Raw genomic sequence first — 22,196 nt, 5'->3', positions numbered from 1 at the left:
AGATGATATTTTTGAAAGGTTACCAGTTTTTTGAAATAATTTACCTGGCATCCTCCATGTTGCTGGCCCATGGTTTAATCTTGCTATTCCTACTGATCTGAATTGCCTTACTTTAAACACTCCTCCTTCCCCCATTCGTCCATTACCTCTTCCCTTTACAACTCTTTTGCTTTCTCACTATCCCTCCTACTCCCCAACACCTGCTTTTCCCTTCAGATTTGCTTCTTACAACTCTCTAAACTGTACCATATTAGTTCTAAAATATGTTATGCTTCACTGGTGTAGGGCACTGCAAAGCTGAAAATGTGTTGCTGGAAAAGCGCAGCAGGTCAGGCAGCATCCAGGGAACAGGAGAATCGACGTTTCGGGCATAAGCCCTTCTTCAGGAATGGCTGAAGAAGGGCTTATGCCCGAAACGTCGATTCTCCTGTTCCCTGGATGCTGCCTGACCTGCTGCGCTTTTCCAGAAACACATTTTCAGCTCTGATCTCAGCATCTGCAGTCCTCACTTTCTCCTCTAGGGCACTGCAAATCCAGTCCTGTTATTCCCAGAGGCAACCCAAAAATTAAAGGCTTTAAAAGAATATGCAGACTTCTCCAATTTACCTGTGTTTTAGATCCAGGTTGACAGAAAGCATAGGCCACTTAACAAGAACCACTATTTATTACAAATAAATAAATTCTAACTACAGATAAACAAATCATGAACTGTTAACAAACCTTAGTTTTAATTTTAATCCCCTCAAATCTCCCCTCTGCACACACAAACAGAGACAAACAGATTTTTAAAAAAAGGTGCAATGGGTGGAGGGAAAGACTTGGAAGGTAGTTCAGTGGTTCCTGTCCACCAAGATGATCCTTTTGTTGATCAGACCACTGTTTCACAATATTCCTTCTCCAGATACTTTCACATGTTTGCAGGAGGCATGGTGTGACTGGTTCACACTTATTAAACTCTCTGATCTGTTAAACATTACAGCAACTGATGAGGGGAATTAAAGTAACTATCTTCACACTGGAGATGCTTTTTATTGCAAAGCAGAAACACACTGGAGGCATGATTGCTTCTGAAATAGTTAATATCAGGAAGAGAAATTAGCACCACCCATTGTTGATGTCAAATGGACAAAGTTCATTTGAGATTGTCAGCGAGAGATGCAGAAATATTCATGTAACAGCAAAGTTTACAGAAAGACAATAAATAATTTATTGCTTACTTTGGTTAATTCTCAAAATTTCTAGTATCACAGAGGTAAGTCAGCTTCATTTGCACATCAGATCTCCAAATGAGCAACATGACATTCTCCTGCCTTTTCCCTGTAACCCTGCAATCAAAACAATCTAATGCTCTCTTGAATACCTTGATTGAGTCTACCTCTAGCACACTTCCAAACAGTGCATTCCAGACCTAAATTGCATGCTGAATGAAAACTTAGTTCCTTTTGTAAATTACTTTTAAAATCTGTGCTCTTTTATTCTTGATGTCCTCTCTTCCTCCCTATTACTAGGCCAAAAGTAATTGATTGCTTCATCCAAATCAAATCACACATTCTGACAGCAGTGGTTACAAGGCAAAAACAGGCTCTCAGGTCACCGGAAGTTGTGACATAATACACCATGGTCAAACCGATATATAAAATTGATTTTTAAGCTGCAAAAATTGCTTTTTGCAGCAGATTGCATTTTCTGGCCTCTGCCTCTCCCCCATCCAATTGAAAAACCACCATCCTCTTTCAAACTCAAGAGACTTTCTAGGCCCAAAAGGTACATTTTGCTAACTAGACCTTATTTCCTTCTCCCAATTATCCCTTTATTTTTCTTCTACTCATTTACCTATTTTCCCTTCCAATCTCTATTAATTGGCCTGGTCTAAGTATTCTGTCTTCTGAGTCTTTATCTGACTCAGCACAATAATGCCCTTGGTCTTGTCTCCATCTTAAGTGTCATGGATAAATAGGTAGTAATTCATTAAATATACAGGAATAAAGAAAATTATAGACCGGTTTATGGGAAACTAATTCAAGTTAACCAAAGTATCCTAAACTATTTCAACTGCTTTATATGATTGTATAACACAACAAAAAAATTCCTCTTGAAACTTAGTTGTTACCAAATTTGGGATCTACATTGTAATTACATTATGTGTTCAATTAGCTGAATCAAACAAGTACATTTCCAGCTATGTAAAGAGATTGCAAAACAGAGAAAGGAAAATCCACTTTCACAATTACTGTTGCAAATTTAAATTTGTACTACATACCCTTTCCTCCACTAAGAGGTTTCAAGTAGAGTGCCAGCTCTTCCACACACTTCTTTGCAACCTCATAATGTTTATTTTCAGTCAAGTTACTCAGGTTCACAGTTTGCTGGTCTGGGACCTAGGTAGTTACAACATTATGTTGACAAGAATTCAATAGCATAAAACATTTCAATACTGCAAGATTCAAAAATGTTCTTTTTCAGCAGTTACACCAAATTGAATATTAAAGTCTATTCTAAACAATATTATTCAACTAAAATAACTCAGTCGAAAGTGTAGTGCTGGAAAAGCACAGCAGGTCAGGCAGTATCCGAGGAGGAGAATCAACATTTTGGACATAAGCCCTTCATTAGGGATGTCAGTTCTCTCCTCGGATGCTGCCTGACCTGCTATGCTTTTCCAGCACCACATTCTCGACTCTGAACTCCAGCATCTGCGGTCCTCACTTTCTCCAACTAAATAACTAAGTAATACTTGGTTAGCAGAATAATGTCCATGCTATTATTACAAGGATACGAGTTTAGCATATATAATGTCAAAATGGATACCATTGTAAAGTGAATGAATGAATGTCATTTGGGAAAACCCAAATGGAAGACTATAGCTAGAAATTCTATTTGAAGACTGAAAATATAACAGAATAAAATGTGAATAAAAGCATTATATCGAAGGCTTATCTTATATGGTGATTGATATTACAAAGAGTAATATAACATAATAAATTGCCATTATGAAACAAATCCTAGGCAGGTGAACCAAATAAAATGTAATATCCAATAGAAAATTTATATGATTCGCTTTCATTCTTGCTAAATTCTGTTTTGCTGGTCAACAGAAATAATGACCAGAGCAATTTCTTTTGTATTTCTATCTGCTAACCAAACAGAAGAACAAAACTCATGGATAAACTAAACCACAACAATTTGAGAATGTTATGTATTCAACTTTGGAAAAAAAAAATGAGGTAGTAACAGTTGGTCATAATAGAAAGAACAATTAAAGCGCATGCATCACCATTCAAGATAATAGCTGATCAGATTGAACTCCACATTCTTCCTCAACTCGATAACTTTTCACCCACTTATCTACTAAGAGTTTACCCACCTCTACCTTAAAAAAAAGTTCAAAGCTTCTGCTACCATTGCCTTTTGAGAAGAGAGCTCTAAGATCAATGAACCTCAAAACAAATACCACACCTTAAGTGGACACCCTTTTAAGCTGTGATCCCAAGTTCTAGATTCGCCCACAAAAGAAAAATCCTCTCTGTATACCTTGTGAAATTCACACAGGATTTCAAATATTTCAACCAAAATGCCTTCTCCTATTCTAAATTCCTGACAAATGTCTAACCTGTCCAGACTTTCCTTATAAAACAATCTGCCCATGCCAAGTATTAGCCGAGATGAGGGCGGCACGGTGGCACAGTGGTTAGCACTGCTGCCTCACAGTGCCTGAGACCCGGGTTCAATTCCCGCCTCAGGCGACTGACTGTGTGGAGTTTGCACGTTCTCCTCGTGTCTGCGTGGGTTTCCTCCGGTTTCCTCTCACAGTCACAAAAGATGTGCAGGGTCAGGTGAATTGGCCATGCTAAATTGCCCGTAGTGTTAGGTAAGGGGTAAATGTAGGGGTATGGGTGGGTCGGTGTGGACTTGTTGGGCCGAAGGGCCTGTTTCCACACTGTAATGTAATCTAATCTAATCTAATCTAATGACTTTCTCTGATTGATTTACAATTTACAATTTACATCCTCCTTTAAATAAGGAGACCAATACAGCATACAGTATAATTGCAAAATAATAATTCTGTTCAATTATACAACATAGTATCAAGAGCAGGATGATTCATCTACATTAAAAGAAAAATAAAATGAAATCTTGAACAGTGTTTTTTTATACTGATGCAGTCATTTCATTCTTCTGCCTGGAACCCTATCATTAAACTTTTAAACACTGGATTTAAGCTTTCAAAAATAGTGCCATTGTAGTTAGACCTTAATCTGGATAGATGATTCCATATTAGTTGCACCATAACAAACATTTGTATCCACACTTGATGCATCCTGAATCTTTGTTCACCAAAATCTTTGAGATGAACTAATAATTAGATCACCACAGAGATTTAACAACCCAATATTGGTTGATGGCTGATTTAATCAGATGAGTAATTCATGTATAATCAGCACATGTTGACGTATTTAAAAACATTCATTTTGGAATCTAAGTTCAACAATTAGTTAAGCATTTATTGCTACGAATCAGATGCAAGAGGTTCAATTAAAATGTGAGGAAACCTAAGCATTTGAAACTGTGTAAGTAAAATTTACCTGTGCACCGACTAACTGCAGAAGTGCAAAGTTCACAGGAAGAACATCGATGTCTGTGTTGATGGCAGTCTGGTCAAAGGGACATGCCTTGCGATGTAGTTTGTTCAGACAGGTTTTACAGACAGTATGCCCACAGCCCAAGCTGATGGGTTTGTGCACGTTCTCATCAAATTCATTGTAGCAGATGGGACAGGAGAGGAATTCTGTCCACTGTGATGCTTGCACAGGCATTCTGAAAGTTGGTCTGGGTTCTGTTTCAGTGCTAATGGTTGACTAGCATAACGCTATTGTACTGTCAGAGATTTAGACAGCTAGAAAAAGAAACAAATACAAACTTTCAGTTAAGCTTTCACTTCATATCTTAAAAATAAAACTCTCCAATTTTCCTTACTTATATATCTTGCTCACTACAAAGGTTGGGTTTGCCACGAGAAAAAAAGGTTAAGATTTTTTAAAAACTGTGGGGTTGAAGGAATACACTAGAATGCATACACAATATGATCCTGGTGGCAGCACTGGGTCATTTGTCTCGCAATATCTATTTAGGGCTACCCTTAACTTTAAAATAATTCTCCTTAGTTCTGGACTCAACCACAAAACAGTAAATATCCTCCCCATGTCCACTTTGCCAAAACCATTCAAGATATTATGCCTTGCAAACATATCATCTCTCATGCTTCTAAATTTTAGTGGACAAGCTTAGCCTGTTTAATCTATCCCGTCATAAGATGGGCCACTCAATCCAATATCAATCTATTAAACTCCCTCTGAACCATCTTTAATGTATTTACATTCTTCATTAAATAATAGACCAAAACTACTCAAGTGTCCAAGCTGCAATTTTATCAATACCCTGTATAAACTGGAGCACATCTATCACATTCAATTCCTCCCACAATAAAGGATAGCATTCCATTAGCATTCTCGATTACATGCTGCACCTGCATTCTAACTTTACGTGACTGACGCAGTAGAATACCCAAATCCCTCTGAATTCTGCAGTTGTTTTCTACAGGTAGTTCTTCTATAGTGCGATGGACGCATTCTTGTACAACTCAAATGTTATAGAAAGGTTGCACTAGAGAAACAGCACTTAGTGTTGGCAATGTAATTGTGTTACAGCCACATACTCTTTAAAAGTTCGCTTTTTAGAAATAATATCCCCTATTCATCAATTGCGTTATAGTGAATTCGCATTAACAAAACGCGCATTATAGCGGAACGACCTGTATTTAAGTAATACTCTGCTTTTCATTCATGCCAAAGTGAACAACTGTACTCCAATGTGAGATATATACACCTGCTTATTCAACCTTCACAACATACTTTCCTACCTTTCTTGGTGTCATCTACAAATTTACCTACCATGCTTTCGATCCCCTCATGAAAGTAATTGATGTAAATTCTTAAGAAGTTGGGGTCGGTCCTCCCTTTGTACATTTTCTTATACTATATTTATTCTGAGTAGTTTGAAATATCCGTTTAAATGTCTGCCACTGCATCTCTATTGATCTACTCTTTAGCCCATTATGTTGATTCATTCCAACTATCTCAGAATTCATGCCCACATAATTACCAGTTTAAGTTTGAAGTACTAGCCTTGGACACAATTTTTTTCCCCGTAGAAGCTGGATACGAGATTCAATTGTGTTGCATTTGCTGCTAACTACAAATATTTCAACTCCAAGGTCATTAATTAACCTTGCCACATTACACAAGTTTAATATACCCAGCTCTCTGGTCAGTTGCAGAATACATACTCTCAAAAGCATTCTATGAACTCCTCATCCAAGTCACTACTGCCAATCAGATTTTTCCAATTCACATTTAGAATAACGTCACCTAGGAATAATGCCATCCCTTTATCACAAGCATCTGGTATTTCTCGTGTACTTTCTTCTCACATTGCGGTTATAAAGGGGCCCTATAGGCCATTCCCCCGTGACTCTCTTCTTCAACACAAATATTCATCTCCTCCCAAATTGGTTCTACATCCCGACAGCCTAAACCAAAGTCATCTCTAACTACTGATCAAATGACTGATTAATAGCGCTATCCTCCACCTTTACTTCTGTTCCTATTCTTCTTGAATATCATATAACCCTCAATATTCAAGATCTAATTTGTGTCATTCCATACCCATGTCTCTGTAATGGGCATCAGATCATATTTATTTATTTCAATGTGTGCTATCAATTTTACTCAGTTTGTTATGAACACTAAGGTTTTCAGAAACAATCCCAGCATATTCAATGGGTCAGGCAGCATCCAAGGAGGAGAATCGACGTTTCAAGCATAAGCTCTTCATCACAAATATCTGCATTCCTGATGAAGAGCTTATGCTTAAAACATCAATTCTTCTGCGCTGCGGATGCTGTCTGACCTGCTGTGCTTTTCCAGCACCGCACTCTTCAACTCTAATCTCCAGCATCTGCAATGCTCACTTTCTCCCAACATTCTATGTTTTCTTGATAAACCAAAAGACCAATGACTAGAGTGATATCTGGGTATGTCAGAGGTAGAAGGGATTCTGGTTTCAGTCCAAGTGTCTCTTCCTTACAAGGAAACAGGTTGGTGCCAGTAGACACCTGACCAGAGGAAATAGGACACACAAAGTCAGGAGTCTCCAGGTACCTTCTCAAAGAACTCCAACAGATTGATCAAACACTATGCCCTTTCACAAAACCAAAGATGACTCTGATTGATTACCTTGAAATTCTCCATGTGTTCTGCTATATAGTTTCTTTAATAATAGATTTGAACATTTACCTTGTGACAGATGTTAAACTAACTGGCCTGTAGTTTCCTGCTTTCTGACTCTCTCCCCTTTTTGAACAAAAAGATTTACATTTGCGATTTTCTAATCTAATCTAACTTTTCCTGAATCTAAGAAATTTTGAAAAATTAAAACCAACTCGATTATCTCACTGACCACATCTTTTAAGATCGTAGAATGAAGTTAATCAAGACCAGGGACTTATTAGCTGCAGGAGAAAGTGAGGACCGCAGATGCAAGAGATCAGAGTTGAGAGTGTGGTGCTTGAAGAACAGAGCAGGTCAGGCACCATCCGAGGAGCAGGAGAATCGATGTTTCAGGCATTAGCCCTTCATTAGGGATGAGCTTGTGGACCAGGGGACAGAGATTTATCTCAAGTCTCATTCCTGATGAAGGGCTTATGCCTGAAATATCAATTCTCCTGCTCCTCGGATGCTGCCTGACCTGCTGTGCTTTTCAAGCACCACACTCTCGACTTGTTAGCTGAAGCTCAACAACTTGCTCTGTAACTTCGCTTGTGACTGCATTTTTTCAGTGTGCCCTTTGTTTTCATTTCCTGATTTACAGCTATTTTTAGATTGTAGAAGCATCTGAAGCAATGAAGACCAATGCAAAATGTTAAAGCATAATTAATCCCCACACTCACTTTCTAGAAAAAAAATAATTTTAGGCAGACACAGAAGTTTTCATTTAAAGGGAAATAGAGAAAAAAAAATCAACTTATATAAATTTGTAGCAATTTTATTTGATAGAATATAGACCTCACAAATGTCATGACTTTAAGGAAACCATTTACAGAGCAAAAATTGAAAACTTTGTGCAATCCTTGACTAAAATTACAAGTTTATGACATTTCAAAGTATGCACCTTAATGCAGAAGTCAATTCAATTACAATTCAGCTTCTTCATTTACAAATGAATAATTATCTTTGAAATTTGTCAGTGTTGCATCTCAAATCCTCTCTGTCAGAAGGAAAGCTTTTTATAAGAACCAGTGTATTTTTCCAATTTCCCTGGGGCTTTCCAGAGTAAAACTGCCACTTCAGTATTAAATGTTTAGTAGATCGACACTGATAACTTGAGCAAACTTGGAACAGATCCAAGTACGATAAGCTCTTTTACATTGGCTATTTACATCCAAAAGAGGGGAGTGGTATTAATGTTATCTTAAATCACCAACAAAACAATTATAATGCTAATATCTTCAGGAATGGCACATGTTAAGAACACGTTTTTGTATAAAGGACTGAAACAATTCCACACAGATAAGCTCAAAATGTTAGATAACAAACAAAAATTTTTAAAACTGGTTACTAAAATGGCATAACCAATCACTTCTTTGATTTAGGAGAGTAGTAAGCTACAAACTATTTTCAGAGTTAAATTAAAATTAGCCAAGCATGTTTAAAGAAAAAGAATCAAAATTTCATTCTTGTATTTACGGGTTCAAGTTCTAATGTTAGTAGCCACAATGACTTGCTCGGCGTGTGCTGGCATGAGATTTTGGTTTGTTTCAAAGTCAAGGGATCGAAGTAGAAGATAAAGGAAGAAATTTGCAAAGTCAACTTTGGATTGAGGGGAGGGGAGAAGATGAAATGAGGAAAAGTTATACACTTCCATAAGAGTCGAGGAATTAGAGGTCAAATGTCTGTACTAAAGTACCCTGAATTGTTAATCATGCTAACACTGAAAATCCATCTAAGCATGCAGATCTGTATTTTGTGCATGGTTTAAACCATAACACACCCCTTTCCGTATCTTCTATCATTCCAAAAATATTCCCACACAAATGCAAGCTTAAGATTGTATTACTGAAGGCAACGCAGTCTCTTTAATTAGAGATTACATTATTCATGCATCCTGGACAGTATTTAAGTAACATATCCTTCAAAGTTATGAACAGACATTACATCTTAAAGTATACAAAAATGTCAGTGATCATAGATTACCACAAAAATCAGGTCAACACTCTTGCATATTTTGAGTTATGAGTTTAAGACAATGTTAACTAAAATTTTAGTCCACAGTCCACACCCTATTATTCAATTCAATTTGCTTCAACTCAATTCTTGTGTGTCCGATAAAGAGAAATCGAGGAGAGGGTTTGTGACGGAGGTGAGAGATTTATTATAAATATAACTTATTTGAGAGTTTGGATTTTGAACTAATTTGAAGGTTTTAGTCTGTATGTATGAAGGGATTTAATGATTAATTTGGCAGCATTTCTGCAATGATGATTTTCTTTCTTAAATATAAAACGACACTTCCTGGATTAATGATGGTAATTTGTATGCACTGGGAGAGGTTTACAAGTGGACACAGTAAACATTAAGGAGCATTAACTTCTGCTTAGAAGGATAAGGATTTTTTTTGCTTGGGTAAGAACGTACACCTTGGAAAGATTGTTTTTCAGTTCGGAGAGGATCTGTTTGAAGTTAGAGATTTGAAGCTACTCCAAGAGAAAGGAGTTAATTCAGAAAAGTTAGGAAATAGGTTACTTCAGTGTAAGGATTTTAAGCTCCAGATCAGACATTTTTGGTTAGAACTCTTAAGGTGTTATTCAAAGTTGAAAGAGACAGTCCAAACTCAGTTGTGTGACTAATCAAAGAAAAGGCTGTCAAGCGATGGTGTTAGTAAATACGGAATTGCATTTTTATAGTGCATTTCAAAATCTTTCAAATTGTGGCAAGTATATAGCTTGGTTTATTCTATTTCATTTTCTTTCCCATAATAAACTTCCATTGTAAAGCCAAACCTGTAGCATTGCATGCTTACATTTCAGTGAAAATCCTTGTTAAATGAAACAAAACAAAAAATATAACTTCACAAATTGGACTGCAGTCCAGGATCTGACCTGTCGAATAACAATGTGCTGAGATCATAAATCAAAACAAAGGGCAGATAAATCCACCAAAGCCAGGGATCTGGATTAAGTATTATACAAAACTAGGTATCACAATTTATAAGGACACATTCAGTCAATATACCTTCAAGACAGCTCCATTGTACTACTAATGCCCCATTTAAAAGAAAATCCCCTTCCATGTCACAAAAATTCTGCTCACATGCAACTCTGAATGAAATGCACTAACATTCATTTATGCAAAATAATCCATGTTAAGTGAAGGCTTCGTGTCTCATGTCATACAGTACCAGTGAGTGTGACAAAGAGAGGGAATCTGACGCCTAAGTCTATAGCTCCCTGAAAGTGGCAATACAAGTGGATAAGGTGGTAAAGGCGTCACATGGCATGCTTGCCTCCATTAGTCAGAGCACTGAACGTAGAAACTGCCAGCTGTGTAACACTGTAGTTAGATCACAGTTGGAGTAGCATGTGCAGTTTGGTCACCACACTATAGCAAGGATGTGGTGGCTTTGAAAAGGGTGCAAAAGAGATTTACCAGGAGGCTGGCCAGAATGGAGTGTAGCAGCTATCAGGACAGGCTGGACAAACTTGGATTGTTTTCGCTAGTGTCCCGAGTCTGAGGGGCAACCGGATAGAAGTATATAAAATCAGAAGTATGAAAAGGGTGAAAATGTCAAATACGAGGGTGCGTTGTTTTAAAGTGAAAGAGGAAAGTTTAAAGGAGATGTGCAAAGAAAGATTTTTTTTGTTTTACAGTGGATGGCACAGGTAGTTCTCCTATTAAACACAATTTGTTTGTAAGGCAGTTTGTGAATTGCCAACCATTTTTTAAAATAAATCTTGGCTATGCTAAAAAGAGAAAACAAATTGACCAAGTTATAAAAAAACAAATTGGTTTATCAATGTTTAATGGGGAAAAAAAAAAGACTGTCACTCCTAATCATTCTATCTGAACTTTTCAGGCGACTACAAACTCAAATTACAGCAAACTAGGACAACAGTAACAGAATTAAAAGAGAACTTTTGCAGACTGGTGAAATAAGTAGACTCACAGTACATGCAGGTAAAAACAATGACTGCAGATGCTGGAAACCAGATTCTGGATTAGTGGTGCTGGAAGAGCACAGCAATTCAGGCAGCATCCGAGGACAGGCAAAATCGACGTTTCGGGCAAAAGCCCTTCATCAGGATAAAAAAGGGCTTTTGCCCGAAACGTCGATTTTGCCTGTCCTCGGATGCTGCCTGAATTGCTGTGCTCTTCCAGCACCACTAATCCAGAATCACAGTACATGCAATTTAAATCCAGGTATACACAATGACGTATTTTGCTAGGAAGAAAAAGAAGAGGCTAAGGAACTCCCTGGTGCCAAGGTCAAGGATGCCTTGGAAATGGTGCAGAAAATTCAGAAAAGGGGACTGTAACCAGCAGGAGGTTGTTCTATACATTGGTACTAGCGACATGGGTAGGGAAAGGGATGTGGTTCGGCACCGAGAAGATGGGAAACTAAGCAGGAGGTTAAAAAGCAAGTCCTCAAAGATAATATCTGTACTACTACCGGTGCCACATGCTAGTGAGAGTAGGAAAAGGACGATAGAGCAGTTGAACCCATTGCTGATGCACTGGGAAAGGCAAGAATTAATTAGGGATAGTCAAAATGGTTGTGTGCATGAGAAATAGTATCTCACTAACTTGGTTGAGTTTTTTTGAAGAGGTGACAAGAAGCATTGCTGAAGGCAAGGCAGTAGACATTGTCTGTACGATGTCAGCAAAACGTTCAACACGGTTCTCCATGGTAGACTGTCACATGGGATCCAGGGGGAGCTAGCCAATTGGATACAAAATTGGCTTGAAGGTAGGAGACAAATGGTGGAGGAGGGTTGCTTTTCAGACTGGAGATCTATGACCAGTGGTGCACCACAAGGATTGGTGCTAGGTCCACAGCTTTTCGTCACTTATGTGAATAATTTGGATGTGAATATGGGAGGCATGGTTAGCAAAATTATAGATGACATCAAAATAGGTATTGTAGTGGATAATGAAGATTGTCTCAGAATACAATGGCACCTCGATCAGATGGGCCAATGGGCTAAGGAATGGCAGGTGAAGTTTAATTGAGATAAATGTGAGGTGTTGCATTTTGGTAAGGCAAACCAGAGAAGGACCTTTATAGTTAACAGCATGGCCTTGACGTTGCCAAACAAACAGACCTAGGTGCAGGTGCATGGTTTCTTAAAAGCGGAGTTACAGGTAGACAGGATGGTAAAAGTGTTTGGTACACTTGACTTCATTGGCCAGAACACTGAACATGGGGGTTGGCACATTGTGTTGCAACTGTACAGGACATTGGTTAGGCCACTTTTAGTATACTGCCTACAATTTTGGTTGCCTTTCTATCAGAAGGCTTTTGTTAAACTTGAGAGGATGCAATAAAGATTTACAAGGATATTGCTGGACTGGAGAGTTTGGGTTATAGGAAGAGGCTGACTAGGCTGGGGCTATATTCCCCTGGACATTATAGAGGTTTATAAAATCATGAGGGGCATAGTTAGGGTGAATAGCGAGGGCTGGGGGTGTCCAGAACTAGAGGGCTTGAGTTTAAGATGAGGGGAAAGATTTAAAAAGGACCTGTAACTTTTTCCACACAGAGGATGTATAGAATGAGCTGCCAGAGGTGGTGGTGGAACCAGGGACAATTACATTTAAAAGGCATCTGGATGGGTATATGGATAAGAAAGATATAGAGAGAGATATGGGCCAAATGCTGGCAAATGGAGCTAGGACAGATTGGAATGTCTGGTCGGTGTGGACAAGTTGAATCAAAGGTCTGTTTCCCATGCGTATGACTCTACAACTATATGGTAAATTTAAAAAAAAAGGTCTAGCAGCAAGATCTCAGGATATACATGCACAAATCTTTTGAAGATGGCAGGATCGAACAGGCAATTAAAAAAAAAACTCTTGGGATATCTGGCTCTACAAAGGAAGTACTCAATAAAAAATGGTTATGCTGCAACTTTGTATCACTGGCTAGGCTTGGATGAGTTTAGTATATTTGAGCCTTCAAGCCTGCTCCATCATTCAATATGATCATGTCTAATCATCCAACTCAGTGTCCTGTTCCCACTTTTGCCCCATACCGTTGATCCTTTTAACCCCAAGAATTAATTCTAACTACTACTTGAAAACATTCTAAGTTTTGGGATTCAAATCACTTCATGTGGCAGAGAATTTCACAGACTTATCACTATCTGCATGAAAAAAAATTCTCCCCATCTCAGTCCTATAGGTTTCTATGAGATTCCCCCACCCACTAGTGAATATTGTCCAACTGATCCAGTCTCTCTTCATACGTCAGTCCTGCCATCGGAAGCATCAAATCTTATAAACTTCCTTAGAAGTCTCTCAATAGCCAAAATTGGACACAATACTCCTGATGAAGGGTTTATGCCTGAAACATCGATTCTCCTGCTCCTCAGATGTTGCCTGACCTGCTGTACTTTTCCAGCACCAAACTCTTGACTCAATACTCTGGTCACACCAAGATCCTGTACAATTGCAACTAGACGTGGATGCTCCTGTACTCAAATTCTATTATGATGAAAGCCAACATGCCACTTGCCTTCTTCACCACCTGCTGAATTTACATGCTTATTTTCAGTGACCGGCATACAAGGGCACCCAGGTCCAACTGTATCTCCATCTTTGCCGACAGACCCTCGTTCAGATATTAATCAACATTCCTGTTTGTGCTACCAGTGCAGACAACCTCACATTTATCCACATTATACTTAATCTTTCATGCAGTTGCCCACTCACAATTTGTCCAAATCACAATGAAACACCTATGCATCCTCCTCACAGTTCACTCTCCCACCTAGAGGTGTTGAAGATATCGCATTTAGTTAATTTCCTTAAATCATTAACATATATTGTGAATTACTGGGGTTCAAGCACCAATCCCTGCAGTACCCCAATAGTCACTGCCTGCCACCTGGAAAAAAATCTGTTTGTTCTTTCTTTGTTTCTCATCTGCCAACCAGTCCTCTGTCCATGACATAACATTATCCCCAATCCCATATGGTTTAATTTTAAATGCTCTCTTAGGTAGGACCTTATTGACAGCCTTCTGAAAGTCCAAGTAGACCACATCCATTGGCTCCCCCTGTGTTAGTTACACCCATAAAAAGTAGATTTATCAAACATGATTACCCTTTTGTAATGCTAGAGATCGATTATAAAATATTTAATAGCACAGCACTGTTTCCCTAGTGCTCTTGTAAAAGATTAAATCTTAATCTTAAAAGATTAATCTACATCTTAAAAGATTAAATTGGAATATCTCTCTGGACATTAAAGGGTTAAACTGCACTAGCTGAACATTCTGGAAGTGGGTGGGGTCGACATTCATGCAGGAATGCGAATGACTCCCACTCCATTTAGACAATCGTTTGCTATTACTGTCCTATTATCAAATCAAACCATCATTCAATCGGTTCCATTGAGAAATGCTTTCATAGCCATCCCCCGAAGCTAGGTACAGAGGAACCTCGATTATCCGAATGAGATGGGTAGACACTATTTTGTTCGGATAATTGATTATTCGGTTAATCAATTTCCTCTGTGGCTCGGAGTTTTCTGTGAAGTCTGCTCCCATTCAGGAGACTAGGCAGCAGCACACTGCATGCAAGATCCACCCGCTCTCCACCCCCCCTAATCCTGTCCACCCCCCAACCCCGTCTCCTGCCATCCACCCCCACCCACCATCCAATCCCCGTCCATGCCCCCCACCCGATCCCCCCTCCTTAGTAATTTAGAGACGATGCCTTAACTGTCCAGGACTGTTCTCAGCAGCAGTGAGCCGAATTCGGTTTTGTTCATTGTACTTGTAAACAAAAGATGTGATCAGGGTTGAACTCTTTGAAGTCATGTTTCTATCGGGACCTCGGGATCTCCTTCAGGTAATCAGATATTTGGATAATTGATATCTGGATAATCGAGGTTCCTCTGTACATCACACCTACATTGTCTTGGGGAATCAACCGAGTCAGGAAATCGCCTGCATAATGATTCCCCAGGATTAGGACATTTACATTATCTCTGAGGACGATCTCATCGTACCATTGTACCTGGGGTAACATGTCGTAATGGGGGGACTGGCCAGAATATCTGCAAGCATTACCAACCAACCTATATAAAGGGGATGTGTTTTCTTTGCTCTGAGCCTTTTTAACTCGACTTTGCACGCCTGCGAAGAGGGTCAAAAGGGGTCACCCAGCTTGTACAAGCTTTAATAATTTTAACTGTATGCAGAAGTTGGTGTGTGCAAATTGCACCTCATTTGAGAAACCTTGAGAAAAGAACCTAACATATGGTAGCAGTGGTGGGATTCTAACATACATGGAGCTTCCAGCTGGACTGAATAAACAATCATCTGAATGTTGGTTGCATGAGATGGATGGGCCCACAAGGTAAGCTTCACTTTGATCGATCTCTCTCTCTAAGCTAAACACTCAGTCGACCCCTCATCTCTTGGGACTCAGTGGTGACAGAATCTTTGAGGTAAATCGCACACTGAGTCCTTTGCACAAAGACAGTTAAGTTGGGGTTAGAGACCCCATGGTTAAATTGGGGTTAGAGTCCCTGTGAGAAGTAAAGTGAAAAAGAGGTTAAAAGTCCTCTCGGGGAAAAAGGAGTTTAAAGTCATCGACAGACACTAGGTTTGAGGCTCTGGAGTATTAAAAAAATGTTAGAATTTGGTACTTCTTAAAGTTATCATCTTTACACCCACACCTCCCCTTAGAAATACTTTTAGGGCAACATGGCATCACCTGGAAAAGGGGAAGAAAGTGGAGGTCTGTTCAGATCCTGACAGTAAAGTGCACTGACTATCAGGGAAGCTTTGTCCGGGTTTTTGTCATGGGAGTCTCAGTTTCTGGGCTGTGGACTTGACACTGCAATTTCTTCTTCTGGGGAGAGAGAGCTTGGACTGTGGCGCCGTGTGGTCCACTGCAAGGCTTTTCTCTTTGTGGGTGTGATTTCGTTGGGAGGGGACAGCTGGTTTTTCTTTCCTTTGCGACCTCGTCCGGTTATGGCGCGTCATTCCTTGGTCCAGATTTCCACCGAGGTGAGGATGTTTTAGTGATTTTTTTTGTGTGTGCGCATCAGACACTGTGGGGTTCAGGGAGCTTTGGGAATCTTGAACCAATGCTTGTGTTTTTTTTCTGTGCAGTGGTGGTTCATTGGGAGTCTGTAGACATGATTTATTTTTGTCTGACTCTGGTATAGATCTTTTGGGGCTAGCTCCATCTTTTTGACTCCTTGTTTTCCATTTTGTGCATGATCACCAGGTGAGGTGAACTGAGGGGCATCTCAAATGTGTACATTTTTCTCCCCCCTCCCCATTAGAATAAGAATTCTGACCAGAGGCTTTTAAAAAAATAATGAGAAACACTGAAATTAAGGTTATACTAATAAATTGGGTCGAGGGGGGGACATTTCAATGTAAATTGCGCCATGCTGCGAGCGTTTGATATTTAAATATTTTGGTTTGTTAAAATACTGGTTCAGAAAATCCTTTTAAGTAACTGTTTTGCCGTGTTTGAATCAGGATCTGAATTCAGTGTTTTGTGGACTGTGTAATCGGGCGGATTTTGCTTTTACATTGAAATTGTACAACATTAGATCCTTTTTAAAATTTTCAAACTTGTAACCTTAAAACAAATTGATTGAGTACCTTGAGCCGGTTTCAAATTCTACAATATCTGTTTAAAAAAAGTGTGTGTCTATGGTCATGCTTTATCCAGACGAGAGTATTGTATTAAAATGTCATTACTGTTTTTCTAAATTGCAGAGTGTTCACAAAAAGAAGAGTGCATTTTAAGTTTGCTGTTTTGTTAGGATTTTAGGGAATATTAGAACTTGAACCTGAGCTGCTACAGTTCTGTCAATTATTATTAAGACTTGGCAATATGAAGGGAGCAAAAGAATGTTGAAATAGGCAGATACAAAGTGAAGTTAAATGGGTGACTGTCTTTATACTGATAACCACCTTGGCAAGGAAGGAATGAGAGGGGAAATGCAGAGATACTTTCAGTGACAAACATCATCTCTAGAGTTTCTCCATTCACAGGTAAAGCATGCCTTTGAACCACTGCCCATCACTTCATAATCTGATCCAACTGATTTAATCAGCTCCCCAGTCATGAGCATGAAAAGTGAAGCAGCTAACAAACAGTGAAGAGGAGGTCTGTATGCTTTTTACCAGTGGCCTTCCTACGGACATTAAACCACATGAGCTTTACCTTCTCTTTTGATCATTTAAGGGATATGAAGGTTCACTGATCAAGCTAACATCACAACAGCTAGTTGGCTACGTTACATTTAACAGCAGAGCGAGAGCAGAAGCAGCAAAGAATGCTGTGTTCACCTACACTGCTGCCTGCTGCAACCACCGCACTGCACGCTCAGATGCGCTGGTATCCTCCATCTGAAGCATCTCCGAAAGGATGGAAGTCTCGTCAGCTTTGTTAAGTATTTAACTGCCCTTATCCAAGGATTCATTTTTCTGTGGAGTGGTGTGCAAGAACAGACTGAATTTTGTTTTCAGGTTGGACTTTATTGAAGACGATTTTGGATAACTGGCTCGTCTCCACTCGACTTGAAGATGGTGGAGTGGTCACTAAGGACTGTGGATTTAAGAACTCTACTGCATGGACTAGTAACTTTTGTTGTTACAATCATTGCATGTTGTGTGTCAATAACTTGCTTAAATACTGGCTGTCAGAGTTATGAAAACAGGTAGTCTCATCCTGGTGGTTATCATGGAATGATAAGGGTGGAATGTAATGTTAAAAAATTAAATTGGAATATCTCTCTGGACATTAATCTAATATTAAAAGGGTTAAATTGCACTTGCTGAACATCCTCGAAGTGGGTGGGGATGACATTCATGCAGGAATGCGGATGACTCCTACTCTGTTTAGACACAATCACCTACTACTACTCCCCTACTATTCTCAAATTAATCTATCATTCAATCTCTTCCATTCAAAAATGCTTTCTAGCCATCCTCTGAAGCTAGGTATGTCACACCTACGTTTTCTTGGGAAAATGCGGGGTCAGAAATCATCTGCATAATGATTCTCCAGGATTAGGGCATTTATATTTGCATTATCTCGGAGGATGATCTCATCCTAACATTGTATCTGGGTTAACATGTAGTTAACCCAGGGGGGTTGAGTTGAGTGGCCAGAATATCTAAGTGTTACCAACTCACCTGTATAAAGGGGAAGTGTTTCCTTTGTTCGGAGCCTCTTTGACTCGACTTCACACACCTGCAAAGAGTGTCAAAGGGGTCACCCAGCTTGTACAAGCTTTAATAAACTTTAGCTGTTTTGCAGAAGTTGGTGTGTGCAACCTCAGGAAAAAAACCTAATACTCTGCTATTAAATATATTTTTTTAAATAGTTGTCTAGCATTATGCCCCATTACTGGTGTCAAACTAACCAGTATATAATTCAGATTTCTCTCTACTGCCTCTTTTTAAATAATGCGGTTACATTAGCTTCCCCCCAGTCCATAAGAACGGTTCCTGAGTCTAGAGAATTTTGAAAGATAACTGACAATGCTCTCATTGGAGGACTACTTTCTTAAGGACTCTGGGATGCAGATTGATCAGGAACATGGGACCTGTTGGCCTTTAATTCCATCAATTTTCCTAACAACATTTTCCTACTGAGATGGTCTTCCTTCAGTTAGTCTCTCTCACTAGACTATGTTTCTCAGCATTTTTCAACATTATTTATGTCCTTTTTTTAAAGTGAAGCTGAACCAAAATATGTATTGGTGTACTCTCTTCATTCCCCATTATAACTTCCCCTGTTTCTGACTCCCCATAAGGGACATACATTTGTTTTTACTAATCTTTTTCTCTACAAATATTTATAGGAAGCTTTTACACTCAGTTTGTATGTTTCCCATTAGCTTACTTTTGCACTCTTTTCCCTCTCTTAAAACCAATTCCTTTGTCTTCCTTTGCTGAAATTTAAACTTCTCAATTCTAGGCATCAAATGTTAGGAATGAAATCAATGCTTGAAGTGGAAGCAGAGCCAAGGGAACAAGGAACTAATGGAGTAAGCTTTGCAAGGAGTCAATATATGTAAGATATATAAAGCTATGTACTTTGATGCATCATTTGGTGGTTGCATATTATGGTATGGGCTCTGCCAGCTTTAGTTCAGTATTCAATGTCTTTGAAACCTTAGGTTTGGTTTTGGATTTGATCCTGTGATTCCATGTAGAGGGAGAGCCAAAAGCCACAGACAATCGCCACCTTGGGAAGCTCACGTTTTCAAAAAGAATTTCTTCCCAAACTCTTGTAAATTAAAAAAAAAGTCTTCCTGAACCTTCTAAAGATAGATGCTAGCTGCTTCTGAATAAGTTCAATTTATTTCCTATAACTTAGTTCACTATTTTGAAACAACCATTTATATTCACATAAATGCATCATTGAGTATATAGCAGAATGTGTTGGGCGTCAGTTGTCGATTCAAACATGATAGAATAATTAATCACAACTGGCACCTCAGTACAGTACTGAGTGACTACTCTCCTCAACTAGCAAATCCATAATTTTAGTTTCTTGTAAATTACAACCTCCTTTTTTTCTTTAAAGTCTTTGAACACACTATTAGCTCCCAAATGCATAATCACCTTTCTCAGAATCCCAAGCTTGATTCCCTCCGATGAGATTTCCATCATACCAAATTAGTGCTTATCTGTTTTTTTTTAAAAAGGTTGGGCAAGGGAATATGTGTCATTGGTTAGGTCAGCATTATTTCCCGGCCATAACTGCACCGAAGATTATCCTGGTGAACTGCCTCCTTGAACCATCAGGTTGTAAGAACACCCAAGTGCAGTTAGGAAAAGAGTTTCGTGATTTTTACCCAATGACAGAGATGGCAAGGTAATATAGTTTCAATACAGAATGAGTTTCAACTTGAAGAAAATTTCCAGATAATAGAGGTCACTGGTTTTGGAAGATATTATCAAAGGAATCTTGGTGAGTTGTTGCAATGTGTCTTGGAGATGGATCACAACAATGTGGTGTTGAAGGGAGTGAACGGTGTAGGTGGGGAGTTGGGTGGCAACCAAATCGTCTGCTCTGTCCTGGATAATGTCAAACTTCTCAAGTGTGTTGTTAGAGTGGCATCCATCTGTGCAAATGGAGAGCATTCCACCAAATTTCTGATTTGTGTATTTAGAAGACAGGAGTTATTTTCTGCAGAATTCCTAGCCTCTGACCCACTATTGTAGTTATAGTATGTGTAAGGTTGGTCCAGTATAGTTCATGGACAATGGGAACACCCTGGATGTTGATTTTAGGTAATTGAGCAATGGTAATGCTATTGAATATTAAGCAGAAATGGTCAGACTCTTTCTTCTTGGAGAAGTTGATTGCCTGGCATTTTTGTGATGCAAATGTTACTTGCCATTTATTAGCTAAATCTGAATATTATCCACATGTTGATGTACATGGGTTACTTCAGTATCTCAGGAGTCACAAATGAACATTGCAAAGTGATCATTGGATTCTGGGTAATCCAAGATGGAGGATGAGAAAAATTTCTGGCTGTAAGAGCTGCTCCTTTTTTTTTTTTTGAGGTATTTTAGGTGTTGGAGGTGATTTCCTCGAATTCCAGGAGCAGCAATTACTGTTTTATATGCTGTTGCATTGTTATGAAACTTTGGGGGAAAAAAAAAGTCAAAACAACAGCAGTTTTCAAAGGGAGAAGAGCAGACAAAGGGAGAAGAGCAGACAAAGGAAGCACATGATGGGGGGAGGGGGAACCTGCCTTTGCTGTTTGAATTTGTGTATTGTTGGACATCGGAGTGCATCTGGAAAAATTAACAAGCAGTGAAATTCACAACTAATCTCGGGGGAGCTGTTGGGCGAAGTTCACAGCACAGAATCAGATAAGTTAATTGTTGTTTTAAGTCTGTCCAATAGAAAGGCTGCAGTAGTGAGGATTGTGGATTCTTTCTTGATTATGTGTTTTTGGAGATCAGTCTCTTGATTAAACTTAAAATATAAGCCATAGCTATTAATTTAAACTGGGGCAGTGTTTGTAGATGAATAAGACGGTGTTATTTTCTGGGTCTGTAGATTGTGAAGGAGCAAAAATGGCCTTTGCAGTGATATGGCATCCAAGGTCTGGAGAAAGTGAGGACTGCAGATGCTGGAGATCAGAGCTGAAAATATGTTGCTGGAAAAGCGCAGGTCAGGCTGGATTTTCCAGCAACCTTGGATGCTGCCTGACCTGCTGCGCTTTTCCAGCAACACATTTTCAGCTCTGATCTCCAGCATCTGCAGTCCTCACTTTCTCCTTTGCAGTGATATGTACTTCTTGTCAGATGTGGGAGTTTAAAGAGAGTTTAAGGGTTACTGCGGATTATATCTGCCATAAATGCTGTTGGATGCGAATCTTATCAGATCGAGTGGATCAGTTGGTTGGAGAGACAGATAGAAGCAATGAGGAATTTGCAACAGCAACAGTATGTGATGGATGGCAGTTATAGGAAGGGGGGAAAGTCTCAGATACAGTCACATCGATGGGTTAACTCCAGGAAGGGTAAGACAGGTAGGCAGCTAGTGTAGGAGTCTTTTGTGAATATACCCATTTCAAACAGGTATGCTGTTTTGGAAAATGTAGGGGGTGATGGATTCTCAGGGAAGCGTAGCACGAACAGCCAAGTTTCTGGTATCGAGACTGGCTCTAATGCAACAAGGGGTACGTTGGCTTCCAAGAGATCAATTGTGTTAGGGGATTCTGTAGTCAGAGGTACAGACAGACGTTTCTGTGGCCAGCAAAGAAAAAGCAGAATGGTGTGTTGTTTCCCTGGTGCCAGGATCAAGGATGTCTCAGAGAGGGTACAGAATGTTCTCACGGGGGAGAGGGGCCAGCAAGAGG

General features: G+C 39.2%; 1 protein-coding gene across 5 annotated transcripts in view; it reads right to left on the bottom strand.

Annotated features, from left to right (window-relative positions):
- Positions 1 to 22,196, bottom strand: part of rc3h2 (ring finger and CCCH-type domains 2) — a 125,702-nt gene that overhangs the window by 57,113 nt on the left and 46,393 nt on the right. For all 5 annotated transcript variants that reach the window (XM_043720115.1, XM_043720120.1, XM_043720119.1 and 2 more), the window contains exons 3-4: positions 4,584 to 4,894; positions 2,261 to 2,378 (exon numbers count right to left, since the gene is read on the bottom strand). In XM_043720115.1, coding sequence (XP_043576050.1) covers positions 2,261 to 2,378; positions 4,584 to 4,814 — 349 coding nt within the window. In that variant the 5' untranslated portion in view covers positions 4,815 to 4,894. The remainder of the gene's footprint in view (positions 1 to 2,260; positions 2,379 to 4,583; positions 4,895 to 22,196) is intronic.

The sequence above is a fragment of the Chiloscyllium plagiosum genome, chromosome 30, assembly GCF_004010195.1.
Source record: "Chiloscyllium plagiosum isolate BGI_BamShark_2017 chromosome 30, ASM401019v2, whole genome shotgun sequence".
Lineage (NCBI taxonomy): Eukaryota > Metazoa > Chordata > Chondrichthyes > Orectolobiformes > Hemiscylliidae > Chiloscyllium > Chiloscyllium plagiosum.
Note: the sequence above shows the minus strand (reverse complement) of the source record. Positions and strands in the feature narration are given on the sequence as shown.